This window comes from Gadus chalcogrammus, chromosome 6 (assembly GCF_026213295.1).
Source record: "Gadus chalcogrammus isolate NIFS_2021 chromosome 6, NIFS_Gcha_1.0, whole genome shotgun sequence".
Taxonomy (NCBI): Eukaryota; Metazoa; Chordata; class Actinopteri; order Gadiformes; family Gadidae; genus Gadus; species Gadus chalcogrammus.
This window is the reverse complement of record NC_079417.1, coordinates 24,483,621-24,498,156: the sequence shown is the minus strand read 5'-3', so window position 1 is coordinate 24,498,156 and position 14,536 is coordinate 24,483,621. Positions and strand designations below refer to the sequence as shown.

Here is a 14,536-nt window from a genome sequence, read left to right as displayed (position 1 = left end):
AGGAACCCCAGCGTGGTCAGCACCTGTGTGGGCACGGACAACCCCTGGCTCCTGGCTGTGTGGCGCTCTAGGGCCGGCCGCAGCTCTGCGCACAGCTCCAGTAATACTGGCCTGGGGAAACGAAATCGGCTCATGAGCCAATCATCATCATTTGCGAGTAAGTCCTCGCGTTCCCTAAATATACGTTCCCTTCGGATTTGAGCATTTGCGATGTCCTCTAACAACGCTAACGCAGCCATTTTTAAAACAATTTTCTTCATCCATTGCGCATGCTTTTATAGCCACCCATATAATTGCAAGGTGTGTTAATCGTTCATTAGTGTGTCTCTGATGTGCAAATCACTCTGATGAGTCATGGTTTTCACCTTTTTTCCCAGTTTCCCAGCGTCACCTCTAAGTGTCGCCAAAGGAACAATAGCTGTAGAAACGTGCGTACGACAGCTCTGGAGCTGGCGTGGGGACCGCACATTTTTACGGTCATTTCACGTTTTGTACATCTGAACGTGAGCGTGGAAAAGGACGTACGCCACGTTTTTGTGCGTACGCAACCTTAGTACATGAGGCCCCAGGTTATTGATCCAACGTCCCGGAACTATTAAAAGTAATATTAAATAATAAAAACATAAAAAAAACATAACTGGGATAACACAAAAAAAAAACATACAATGTATGATATACTTTTATATGTATATAAGGGATGTCCATGGTTAACCGGTCAAACCTATTGATACCATTTTCGAGACTCCTTGAAATAGAACTTGTAATATTGCTTTAATTGATGATAAGATGATGATAGTTCAAGATAGGACATTAAACAGGTCATAATTCAATCTTTACTAACTATTTTATATTACTAGGAAAACAAGTTTTCACCAAAATCTCAATTATTATTTTTCTTTTTCTGTTGCATTTGAACGCATCAATCATATTACTGAGCCGACCTGAACACATCACATTTGACACTGTTTGTGACCATTGGTTAGTTTTTTTTTTGTGGCTAACTAGCTCTATATCCTGCCGATTTTAACATGGATTTAAAAACTGCATTACTATTTTTAACTGACGGGACTCTCTACACCGTCCGGTTGTGTGATTACTACCGCTGCTTTGAATGACTGTTGATGCACGCGGTGCCGACTCCGAGCCCGGCTGCACAACGTCTGCAGCAGCAGCAGCTGACAGAGTTTTCGGTTGGACTAGACGGATACTGAGTTGAAGGAGTTTTTTTAACCCAAAGACAGTGAAGGTACAACACTTTTATGTAGGCCTACAGTCCAGTTTTAAGATATGACCAAAATACAAGCTGTGGTCGCTCACACTAAAGGTCGCTGTGGGCGTGCATGAACCATGAACCAACCTGTCGGCGGCTGGCTGTAAACAGTGCTGCGCCTATGAGTAACTTATTAATCGCGCGACGCAACAAATCGACGACCAAATTCGTTGCCAACGCATTTAGTAATAGATTTTTATCGATTTTATCGATTCGTTGTTGCAGCCCTAGACGCCACCCGGAAAGCTGTTGTCGCGGTAGCATTGGCAGAGTACCAGGCGCTCCAAAATAGGTAGGCTATAAGCCATAGGCAGAGATACGGACGCAGTAAGGTATTGCAGTAATACGAGTGATTGAAATTGCAATTTAAACCACCAAAACGGTCCAAGCACAATGAAAACAGTTCATACTTCAAGTCACACCGGGCGCAGCCATCTTAAATTCTGTCTCGGAATTTTGCTCGGTCACCACTGACTTCAACCGAGATGGCGAGTTCGCTGTCCGAGGAAAAGGGGCGTGTTCGTACGTGTCGCTAGGCAACTTCCTCGGACCTCCGAGACGGATGGCTAATAAATCGCAGCATGAGTTACACCTTTCCTGCTGTTGGCTCCCAGACCGAGGAGCACAGGGGAGACGTTCCCTCCAGGGCCGATGCTCTCTCGGGGCAGGCCTTGACATTAACGGTTGCCCGCTTGCCCGAGGCAACCAAAAGTCATATTTGGGCAAGTTGAGATTGATTTCTGGTTGCCCGAACGGGGCAAGTGGATTTTGGGTGGATGTTAATATAAAGGCTATTTATTCAAATGTTTTTAGAAACTGCAGAACAACCTTTTTTTCCGCAAAATAACAAAAAATATAAGTATTTGCAATTGATCAGCGTGCTGTCTTCTCTTCTCTCGGAAAGCGAGTTAACAGACACGCATCGCTTCAGTGCGAATATAGCCCCGCCTTTTGTCACTCAACAAAGCTAGCATCGCAAGTGCAGCGCCTCCGCGAACGGTTTAGGTAGAAGGAAAATGGAGTAGTGAAGGAGGAGTGCAGTTTGGAAGTACTTTGGATTGAGTCAAATTACCAAGGAAAGTCATATGCAAGAACACGGTTTTGGGTTTCATAACTGTGCACATGCACAGCAATAGCGATCTTTTTCACGAAATTGGACCCTCACAAACTATATATTACATGAAAGCTGAGCCTCCACTTATTCCAACAGTCCAAACCATATCATTCTGTGACTAAAACTCGCAAATAACAACTTAAGAAGAAACGTCCCCTTTTCTTTTAACAACCAAAAATGAAGTATTACCTTTGTGATATTTGTCCACAAAGTTGATTCTGGTCGAATAAAACCACCATAAACAGATAACCCAGTGTCTGGGCCAAATTTTGCAACTAAACATGGTGTTTTCAATCAATGAATAAGAGAAGGTTTCTTAGGAAATAGGAAATAGGTAAATTGACTTCAATCAGAAAACATATTCTTCAGCGCAATCTAGTGGCCATATGTTTATTTGCAAGTGTTTGGCTTGGTGCATTCGAATATATTTGCCCTGAACTTTAAATAGAGGTGTCAAGTGTCAAAATTGTAAAATATCTACCTTTATTTGTGTCTCATAGTAAGACATCGCTCCCAACTGATAACGACCAACTGATAATTATTTCAGGTGGAAATGTTATCTTCCACTTATGCTGTGTTCCATGGCTTTATTCACTTTAACCAAGTATCACCCCCAATGAATATTTCACTTGCACAACAATCTTTCTTTTGGCACAAAGATGACATTATCGCCCTTGCAGTTGTGGAGATATACTCTATTTACTTTGGGTATGTTCTTTCCTGAAAAAACTTTTCCCTTGATATCCAAAATGGTATAGTATTTCGTAGGGGTGTGACGAGATCTCGTGCCACGAGATCTCGCGAGATTAAACTTGACGATATTACCCGTCGCGTTAAAAATCAGTCTCGCGAGATTTGTGAGCTATCTAAACTTCCATTTCTGCCCTGTGGGGGCACTATTGTGCCTTTGCTACGTCTAGACTGCCAGAACCAGCTTTCCTCGTGAGTGTCCGTATTGTTTACATGATGTGGGCGCATCCATAGATATATATATTAACTAGATGCCCTGCGGCGGCGTCTAGAACGTCACCACTGGCGGCCATCTTACCACAGTAAGCTGCTCAGCCATAACATTGTGTTGGTAGTGATTCATGTACTTTTTAAACAACCATAACTTGCTCAATTTTCAACCGATTTACAAACGGTTTGGTTTATTACAAACGTTATTATGATATTGTACCTATTTTAGAACATTATTCTATTTTTCATTATTCTATCAAAAGTATGCAGTGTCATAACTACATCTCTGACGTTTATAACAAACCAAACCGTTTGAAAATCGGTTGAAAATTGAGCAAGTTATGGTTGTTTAAAAAGTACATGAATCACTACCAACACAATGTTATGGGTGAGCAGCTTACTGTGGTAAGATGGCCGCCAGTGGTGACGTTCGACTCCATCGGCCAGCAGCGCGGACGAGGCATCTCATCCATGATCTCATCATATATCTATGGGCGCATCTGTTTACGTCACACAAATACCCGGCGCATTTACTGACGCAAATTACATTTAGAAATTTTCAGCGTAGTGTCCGAATTCTCGTTTGTTCGTTCCCTAAATAGTGCACTATATCACAGTACTATATAGGGAATAGTGAGTGAGTGTATTGGGAACGATTTCGAACACAGCTAAAGACAGCCAGAATGACGTCGGAAAATACCCCCGCCACTTTTAAATAATTAGTTTGGCAGCATTTTTGGTACTTTGATTTGGTTTTGCACATAATATTGTTTGCACTTGAAAAGAGAATTATTTAATTTAATTTATTTTACTTCAACTGTTATAAATTTTAGTTTTTGTTTCAATATCATGCATGTAATTAAGAGTTATAATAAAGCATTTCAAAATGCATGTGCAACTCGGTTAAATAAAAGTCTGTTGGTCCAGTCATATATTTTGTCATCGTAGTTTCCTTAAAATCTCGTCTCGTTCTCGTGAACCCAATATCGTGTCTCGTCTCATCTCGTGAGCCGAGTGTATCGTCACACCCCTAGTATTTCGATATTTTTCCAGGTATAGTGTCAAAGTTAGAAAATCCAGTATCGTGACTGACAACACTACTAGAAACGCGTGAATTGTGATTATTCAGTTGGAGCTACAAGAAACCTGAAAGTTAAGAAAGACATATCTTTGCTACTACCTCTGACATTTAGTGAAGTCCATTTGCATGAGATCATGCAGGTCTGCATATAACTTGGCGATAGCTTTAATAGGTTGCAACGGTGGACTGAAATCACTTCATGGCACGATGTGACCGCTCGATAAATAAGTAAACAAAGAGAAGTTTGTTATTTTTTAAACAAAACATGTGTGGAAGCTAACATTCAGCTTCAGTCTGAGCTAGGATGATTTTTCTGAGCCCCCCCCAAAACCAGGCCGCGTGCCTGGCAAAAAGAGGCCTGTTCACGATTCTGATTATTTGGGCAAGTGAACATCACATTCGGGCAAGTTGAACCTGACCTGTACTTGCCCGATGGGCAAGTGCTTTTGGAACCTTAGTGTCAACCCCTGTCGGGGGCAACACCCTTCACTTTGACCGACAGTGGGTCTGCTTATAGGTCGGAATATGTTTGGGATAAAGCGGCCACCGGTTCTTGACAGGCTGGGTACTTTATCTTAAACACAACCGGACTCGTTCATTACTTCACTAAACTGACACGCCTCACTCGCTGACAACACACACACACACACACACACACACACACACACACACACACACACACACACACACACACACACACACACACACACACACACACACACACACACACACACACACACACACACACACACACACACACACGCGATATTTCCCCGTGCTCATGAGATGCTTTCTCGTGAGCACCAGATACTTTCTCGTGCTCATGAGAAACGTTTACTTTTTTTTTTTCATGTCCCTTTATGGGTTCCGTACTAAACCACAAAACTAGTTGAGGATTTTTTTTGCCTACCTGCAAGCATCCTCCAACTGAAATCTTTGGTTATTTATTTATTCATTTTGCTATACTTTAAAAGTATTCTTTCTGTTCGAATCTGTTCAATGTTCCAAATTATTTGTTATAAAATGTTGCATTTAGTTAATTGTTATATAAGTGTTGTTTAATTAAAGGGATGTATCCAGGGCTGTAGTGGTCAAATTAGAGGTGGGTAAACTATGAATTTTTTGATCAGACCGACCTCGACACAACGCAACGCAAAGTGTTGCGACTCTGTAAGGCTAGCCTGGCTATATTCCATTATGTTATCAATTAAAGGTTGGGTACGCGATTTGCGAAACGCCAGCAGATTTTGAAAATACACAACTCAAATGGTCCTACCCCCTCTCCTTCAACGCTGACTCTGACTCCACCCATTCCAAGTACCTGGACGCGCAATCATGCACGAGCGCGAACAGAGATGCGCGAGAGCGAGCCAGGCTAGCGTAGGTTTTCGTTTAACAACATGGCACTACATTCAGCTGTAAGTTGCACCCAGTACCGCGGGAAGTAGGGGTGCTGGGGTTGCTGCAACACCCCCTGTCCGAGGCCCTGTCTTATCACAGAAAACGATCATTTCTAAAAACTCCGGCCAAAGTGGAGATTTCTGAAAACGCCGGTTATGTGTTGTCGTGTCAACGGGGAGAAACGGGATTTTAGGTTCTGAAGCGTCACATTATGCACCAGGAAATGCTTAACGTCATGTGAGCGCCCGCTGTACCGTATTGGTCCGAATATAAACACAAACCCCATTGTAAGACGACCTATGTTTGGAAAAAAGATTTGAAGACCAGATCTTGTTTTTATGAATAAATAAATTGTATTCATTGAAATAATATACGAAAATAAAAAGACATAGAATAAAACACTGCATTGCCACTAAACAGTAGTGAAAATAGGCCGTACTGATGTGTACACCAAAGACTATTCCTGACACTCCTCTGCCCCGCTGTGTTCGCTCTGGCTGTGGTCGCTCCGAACTGTTTCGGCCCGTGGCAAAGCGAGTCATCCTCGATGCTGTCCAAGGCATTTTGAGACGCAGCATTTATTTAATGCTCATATGACCTAGTGCTGAAAAAAGGTTATATGAAAAAGTGTGAGGGTAGCGGTGGTGCGCTAAACTTGTTCTGTGAGCAGCTGGATGTGAACCATGGTGTGAAGGAAGTGAACACAACGATCGATTTTCAACTGTGCGCGCATGCACTGGTGTAATTGAGCTGCGCTGCTATATATCTTTTTTTATCAATGTAACGATCGCGAGTCTAGTGCAGGCTGAGTTGTTTTTTTCCAGCACCCCCTGCTGAGAATACGTTCTCGCGGCTATGGTTGCACCAGATATTATAAACATTAAACGGTCACATAAATCATTACTATTTTTAGAAAATGTATGTTTGTTTCATATAATTGTATTGGAAGTCCTGGTTTTCACTAGGGTTGCTGCGGTGTGGACATTTTCACAACGAGTAATACACTCGTCTCAACACCGGTATTACCGAGTATAAACGGTATAAACTTTGAAACTAGGTCAACCGCCACACAAGCATCGGTTTTTAGACCCTTCTCGTCCTTCAGTGGCCGCCAACGTTCGAAAGCAGCGCCTAGGATTATTCTTGATTTCAGTTTTTCTCTTTCAGCGTTTTTATTATCAATTACTCTCTGAAAAAGAGTTTTCCTTCTCTTTGCTGGTGGAGGTGGTGGTGGTGGGGATGGTGGCGTCTTGTCTGCCATGGAAATTGTCTTCTACTGCTAGGTCCAAATGTGGATTAACTAGTTCCAGTAGCTACCGCAGGATAACAACAAACAGGACTCAGGAGCTTGCTCTGGGTCACGAGCTCTGGGTCACGAGCTCTGGGTCACGAGTACTGCACGAAGGGGTCGCGCGCGGGGGAGTGCAGTACGACCGTTGATTGACGTACTTACTGTCCAATGCAACGAGGTGGCAATCCAAATGATTGGCTGGAGTTTTTCGAGCCCTGCCCGTTCCACAGATGATTGACTTGTTTAATTTTCATGTCAGTACTTCTAACTCAGTGGCTGTAAGCGGGTTATGATAAGGATTTCAAGTAATTTTGCAAAAATGGCCAAAAAAGCAAATTCCGTACCCAACCTTTAAAGTCATATTAAATCAATCAATGACAGTCAATGAATGTGTTTGTAGTTTATTCAAGTTATTCAAATTTCAACAGTAAAGAAAAGTATGTGTAGATTAAGAACTATCTAACTGTTAATAAATAATTAACGGTTTGAATAAATGCTGTGTTGGTAAATCTAACTTGCTGTGATTTTCCTTTTCTTATGTGCAAGTTCTAAATTGTTCCAATAGAAAGCACTGATGAGTTTAAACAATATGTTGTTTCATGTAATCTACATGCAGACTTATGTTTCAGTAATACTAGAATTATTACTGACATTATGCCAGACATGGTTGAATCGAGCATTTATGATGTGCTCTAGAGGAGATTCAAAATATATCGAGATATATATTGTGTATCGAGATATAGTAAAAAAATATCGAGATATTCGTTTTGGCCCATATCGCCCAGCCCTAGAACTATCTATCTATGGCATGCGTGTATGTGTGTGTATTAGTATGCATGCTTTTCACAGTAGTACCCAGAGGGCCTCCTTGTCCTCCACGTCAGGTCCTGCCTTGCAGGGGCGTGTTCTGGAGTTCATGGGTCCCCTGTGCTTCACCAGCCAGGACTTCACATACGTGTTGGATTGAACTTTGTGGTGGCTTAGTGGTGGGCCATTCAGTTGAATAAACATCAAGGACGACACTGTGACCAAGTGCAGACTGCATCTCAGGGGGCACACTATGATGTTCATTAAGCTGAACCCCCTCTCACACTCAGCAGTGCTAACTGGAATGAGATGGTCGATATTCAGGAGTGGTGCAAGGTTTTCTGGAATGATGCTTGAGTTATCCTTAAAATCCCTATAGCCTTCAAGAATTTCTCTGTCATCAAGTCTGAACCTTTGGGCAAGTTGTTTCTACTTGGATTCCCCATACTGCTCCTCTAGGGAACAGGCCAGTTTGCTGGGAAAATAACTTTAAAGAAAATAAATAATAAAATAAAAATATTTATAATGTATTAAAATACAAATATTTATAAATATTTATATTTTTATTGGTTTAACCGCCAACCGCCCAAATTTAATTAAAATATATTTTTTTGTCGCGTCATCCGCCCGATCCACGGTTCAGCCACGGAGTCCACGGCTGCAACCGCCAACCTCGCATCTCCAAATTGAGGCTTTAACATAGCGACCAAGCTATAGCGAAGTTGTTAGCCGAAACCAGAGTTTAATATGGATAGTAAAACTCTGACTGACTTTCACTCATTTTGACGTGGGCAGTACACGGATAGCATGACTACGCATTGACCAATCTGAATGCTCGTAGTCACTTAATAGTTCGTCAAGTAAAATTGATTTATAAATCACAAAAACAACTCATGTGAATTGATCATCTTCAGTCTTACTTTGTACTTGAGGCCTTTTTCGGGCATCTGTTGGAGTGGGAGCACTCGAAGGTCTCTTCAAAAATCGCCTGATATCCATGGCTAATTAATGACAGGTTGCTAATCAGCATTCTGTCAGGGTGGACAACTGTAACCTGCTTTAATTCATCTCCAGGAGATCAGGAACGACCCCCGTCACCCACCCTTCACACACAGCTTTCTAGTCCTACTGCCACCCATCCACCTAATGGAAACAACCCTCGTGTCCTGCCATCGGCTATCAACTTAGCACGCACGCATACACGATGGTGAGATGCTCATTGCTCACCACTCACCGCTAGCAGGAAGGGTGTCTTATTGAAACGTATTGGGGATCAAGCTATCAACCCACCAGAGTAGTTCTAGTTACTGAGGCATTATATTCTGTACTTCATGGAGATATGAAACATATTGGACTTGATGTAAGGGTATTTACATCAGCCGAGTGTCAGTAAGGGACGTCAGGGAAGTTCAATAGTACACAAGCTGCATGAAATCATGTGAGCTGTTATCATGGAAACTGTGTTTGCATTGCTGTTGTTGGTTTGTCCTGGGACCTAAGGTTCAATGGTTACGATTACTAGCAAGTTATTTAGCAGACACTTTTGTCCAAAACCACTTGCAGTGCCGCGTACAGATACAGGTAATTTAGGAGCAGGTAGACATCAGAATGTCCATCTGTGCACGCACGCGCGCGCGCGCACATGCACACACAAACACACAACTATATCTCTGCAGCAGATAGAGAGAAAATGGAAGGGAAGTGAGTAGCTTGGCTAGCTTCCTGCTAGCAGACAGTTTAGGAAATCTGCTGTGTGGAGAGAAAGTGTCCACGTCTGACCTCTTAGATTGGAGAACAATCCATGAAGTTGAGTTTTTACTCAACTTCACGTGTAGTACTGTTATACTACACGTTCATTAACGTGTGTGTGTGTGTGTGTGTGTGTGTGTGTGTGTGTGTGTGTGTGTGTGTCTTCAAATGTGTAAAAACAAAATAAAATGGAAAATTAGGTAATAATCCTGCTTCCTTTAAGCATAGTAAATATAAAAAAAAAATGCTTGTGTCCATATAAAATAAAAAATTATAAAAAAAAAATTAAACAAAATAAAGTGCAATCTGAGGCATTATTCCTTCTTCTTTTGAACATGGATAGTAAATAAAATAAAATAAAAACTGTAAAAAGACTACAGCCAAACACAGACAGCCCATTTCCGCTTCCGGTCCGGTCTCCGTTTCAATGGGATTTACGAAACGCCAAATAAAAGACAGAAACTTTATTTCGCTACGGTACTTCATCAACGAACACCACTACCCATTTGGTTGGTTGCACATTCCTGAAAATGAACGTTTAGGGTTGTTTTAAGGACAGGTTTTTGAATGCCCAAAGCCAGCCATTCTGAAGCAGGCAGGGGTGAATCGAAATGAACCAAATACCCAAGACAGGACCAATAGTCAACATTTCGGTGTCTGTCAACCACTATATTTCATCCTAGACAAACCAAAAAGGGGGCTCAATGTGCTAAATACCGGAATTGTCCTTTAAAAACATGCACTGATCACGTGAACTCACAATTTAATTTTTTTTTTTTTTCAGCCGATCCGCTGATCACTTGCGTCCCGAACCGTGAGGGTTGAGCCGTACGGATCACGGGTAACCCATGAACCGTTGTTGCACCGTGTGTGTGTGTGTGTGTGTGTGTGTGTGTGTGTGTGTGTGTGTGTGTGTGTGTGTGTGTGTGTGTGTGTGTGTGTGTGTGTGTGTGACATCCAAACCCCCATTCACCAGTTGTGTGTGTCATTTGCAAGATTGCTGGCTGGGCCCTATCCTATTCTAACAGCTAACTCTTCACTAACAGTCTGAAATAATGATAGATGACACGACAATTCACACCAGCTGAAGTCTTACATTTTCAAGCTTTACTGACAAGCCGTTGAGAAATAAACTATCAATTTCAAAATGATCTGAAACAGAAAATCAATGCCTAAACTAAAGCTATGCATGTGTCCAGAAAGACAGATTAATGATCTACTCCTACTAGTACTTCAATTGTGCCAATTCTTTGTTTGATATGTGCTGCTTTAACGCGTTATTTTCGGTCCATTATGCTATCCGTAGTCTATAATATCTAATCTTATAAAGTTAATACAGAATAGATACACAACTAACTTTTGTGATTCATGGTTATGTCTGGTTAGCACACATATTTTCATAGTGCTGCGGTGTGTGAACAGCTTTGCATTTAAATATGTTGCAATAGTCTAGAGATAGAAACGTCAGCTGGTTTATGCAGAAGTCATCCCTTTCAACTCCTCCTGCATTCAGCAACTAGACTGACATGTAAATGTCTCGGAAAATCCATATTATTCTGCATTTACTTATTTGTTTTCGTACTGTGTTACTGGTTTTTAAAGTTAAGGTATAGCCTGAAATTGATTAAAATGCCATTAGTGACTGACAAATGTTGTTTAATGATGCTCAAATGACAATGTACCGTAGTTCAACTTACAGAAAACAATGCAAACACAAAAGAATGTAAGAAGCACATAACAAGAGGTAAAAGTACTTTTCTAAAAGCCAAATCTGGTCATGTTGTCAAGTCTACACGACCTATACGTTCAGAAATTGAACAGATAGTTTCGTTTAGATATAACATATTGAACAGATAGTGTGAGATATTGAACAAAAAGTTCACTATAGATGTGATACAGCGAACAGATAAGGTAGTAGAAAATTGACATACCCTCCGCGATGAGCTCTTCCACCGTGACCTGATAGCGGCCCACGGCGAACACTTTCCCGGAGTAGCTGCTGCTGGTCCCGGACCCTCCGAGTCCCCCGCTCTCCGACCTCGGCATCCTGGAGAACTTTTTCATCCTTCCTCTGAATACAACCGACCCGTCTGCCCCTGTTCCCTATAGTACAAATGTTCTCCCAGTCTAGCAGGTCCTTTGGGAGAGTGTTTTCATGCCTCGGAGGACCTACTCATTTAACCCGGAGGTCATGACAACAAGCCGGGCGTCTCGTCGGGAAGACTCGGACAACGTCGACTCAGGGGCAGTCCAGTTAAAGTCCTAGAAACCACCAATCACCACCATGTTAATGTAGAAACAACACCAACCCTGTGGTCCCACACCTCTATAGACAGACCGCCGGACACCAGCCAGTCGGGGACTGGCTCGTGTCCGGCGGTCGGAAGAATGGAAGAATAACAACAATGTTGCGGAAACTCCCCCCGTGATATCATTGAGGAGCACCCTATACATAGATATTGTATATAGATATAGTATTTAGATATAGTTTGATAGATATATCCTTATCTATCTACCTAACCAGATAGCCTATCTGCTTTGTTTATCCCTCTATATCTATCAAAACTAAATCTCCTTACAGCAGTACCTATATCACTTCTATATGACCAAGGATAATCACCTTTAAGACCCTTATTATTATTAAACACACATAACTCTTTATCGATCCACCCCAGGTCAAACTAGTTCAGAGTCCAGCCGGAAGCCCTCCACTTCGGGGTAGCCTCCTATGCTAGGCTAACTGACGCTCCCTCGCTGTCTCCCTATGCTAGAATAGCGGTTGTGATTAGCCACACACCTATCTTGCATGTGTGTGTAAGTAAGTCAATTAAAAACACATTTGATCTCATACTCTGCTAGCGGTGTTTGTATCCCCCGTCTCTAGGCGCCTTTCTCCGGGTCATCTTCTGGAGCGCGTCGCTAAACTTCAGACTCCCAGCGGTCTGTTTTGACCCATCTCTGCCCCGCCCTCCTATTGTGAGTTGGTTGGTGGAGGACAGGAAAACGCCCGCCGAGTTGTGGCCTGATTGGACGGTGAGGATGACAGTCAGGGTCCAGGATGCCTGGTTGAGGAAGACCCTGAAAGTGTGCAAATTGGTCACACTGTTTCTCTTTGATAACTTTATAAAATTGGCCTTTGCTGTTATAGATTCGTATACATTCTGTATAAAACAATATAATAGTTATATAGATTATTTCCAAATTGTTATATATTATGTACAACGACAGAATAGTATTAATTTAGTATTTACTTCCGTCTGCATTCACTTTTTAGTTCAGCATCTGTTAACTGATTTACAGACGGTCTCGAGGCAAAGTAAGACAGACTAAAGCAACTTAGTTCAACTAAGGGCATTGTTTAAGGCCCATGTCAAAGTTTGTTCTTATATATACTAGTCTCTATTCTTTTATCCACTTTTTCAATATTACACTTCTTTCAACCTCATGTTCTACAAGCAGCACATGATGGCCACATATCACATAATCAGTCAAGAGTCGATCACGTGACCTAAACCCGTGTGCGTGGCGTGCACCCATGTGGTTTTGGTGAGGTTTAGATTGTTGGTTGTGTTGGAGAGGATGCAGAATGCAATGTGTGGATTTCAGGATTTTATTCAAAAAGGCACCAGATGATAGGCATGACATTAATAACATATTATTAATACAAAATAGCACCAACAATATATGAGGATTTCCCTAACTTCTCAATCAGTGATTATTGTTAGGCACAAAGGTGAAGGGAGAGAGAAACAGACCGATAGAGATTTAGAGATAAATTGACAGACATACACACAGACATAGACGGCTGGATTGATTGAGGCAGCGTTGGCAACCAGGAAGATTAAGCAAAGTATGACAAATTAGGAGAGTAATACGTCATTGTGTTTAAAGGCACCCAGTGCAACTTTATGTAAACATTCAATGAAAAATAAACATTCAATTTCTAGTCTTTTTTACACGTAGTAAGTTTCAATAACTCCATACCATTACATATCGACATTCAAGGAGCAAAGATGAGACGTCGCTGTGTGGTGAGAACTGATAGAAAATTGTAAACAACAACAATCGCCGGTGGGGAGAAGCCATTTATCCATTGACTGGAAGCCTGCTTTATTTATTGTAGGTTACAAAAAATTAAGAAAATGGCGGCATTGTTGTTGTTATCGATTTTCTATCAGTTCTCACCACACAACGACGTCTCATCTTTGCTGCTTGAATGTCGGTATGTAATGGTATGGAGTTATTGAAACTTACTACGTGTAAAAAAGACTAGAAATGTAATGTTTATTTTTAAGCCTCGAAAGTTGCACTGGGTGCCTTTAAAATATATATATTTAAAATATATATAAGTAGTCCAAGAGGGATATTTAGTCTCTTAGACTATTTTCCACACAACGCCATTCCGTCCACAATATGAAACCTTTGACACAAAAAATATTTGATTGATTCTGTTGTGGTGTGGACCCAACCCAACAGCAGTAACACACAATATATAAACTACTGGACCAGTATTCAAACTCAGTCGTTATGCAACGATAGGAAGGCCAAAGTAGAAATTCTCTATAAATCACTTTGGATGATTCAAAATACTGCAGGGCACTTAGTATCGCAGCGTTAAACAAACCATTTCACAGAGGAACTGTTTGAAATGTATATGTATCTATAAAATATCAACAGTATCTGTTCCAGTGCAACTGTAAGAAATGTAAATGTTTAATAAGAATCGACAGTATCTGCAAAATAGAATATTCATCCAGTGAAACTTTCCAATGTAAATGCATAATCCTAACAGTGATGCTACCAAACTATATCTACAGGTGAATGAAGGTTTTATACATATTCATAACAGTGATGCTACCAATC

At 41.4% G+C, this 14,536-nt stretch overlaps 1 protein-coding gene across 2 annotated transcripts in view; it reads right to left on the bottom strand.

Moving 5' to 3' along the window:
- The window catches only part of bmp2k (BMP2 inducible kinase), a 61,793-nt gene extending 49,127 nt beyond the window's left edge, over nucleotides 1-12,666 (bottom strand). Inside the window, exons 1-2 of one of the 2 annotated variants that reach the window (XM_056591692.1) lie at nucleotides 12,525-12,663; nucleotides 11,605-11,935 (exon numbers count right to left, since the gene is read on the bottom strand). In XM_056591692.1, coding sequence (XP_056447667.1) covers nucleotides 11,605-11,737 — 133 coding nt within the window. In that variant the 5' untranslated portion in view covers nucleotides 11,738-11,935; nucleotides 12,525-12,663. Of the gene's footprint in view, nucleotides 1-11,604 lie in introns of both variants that reach the window. The other variant, XM_056591693.1, reaches the window with a different exon arrangement.
- Between the last annotated feature and the right edge of the window lie 1,870 nt (nucleotides 12,667-14,536).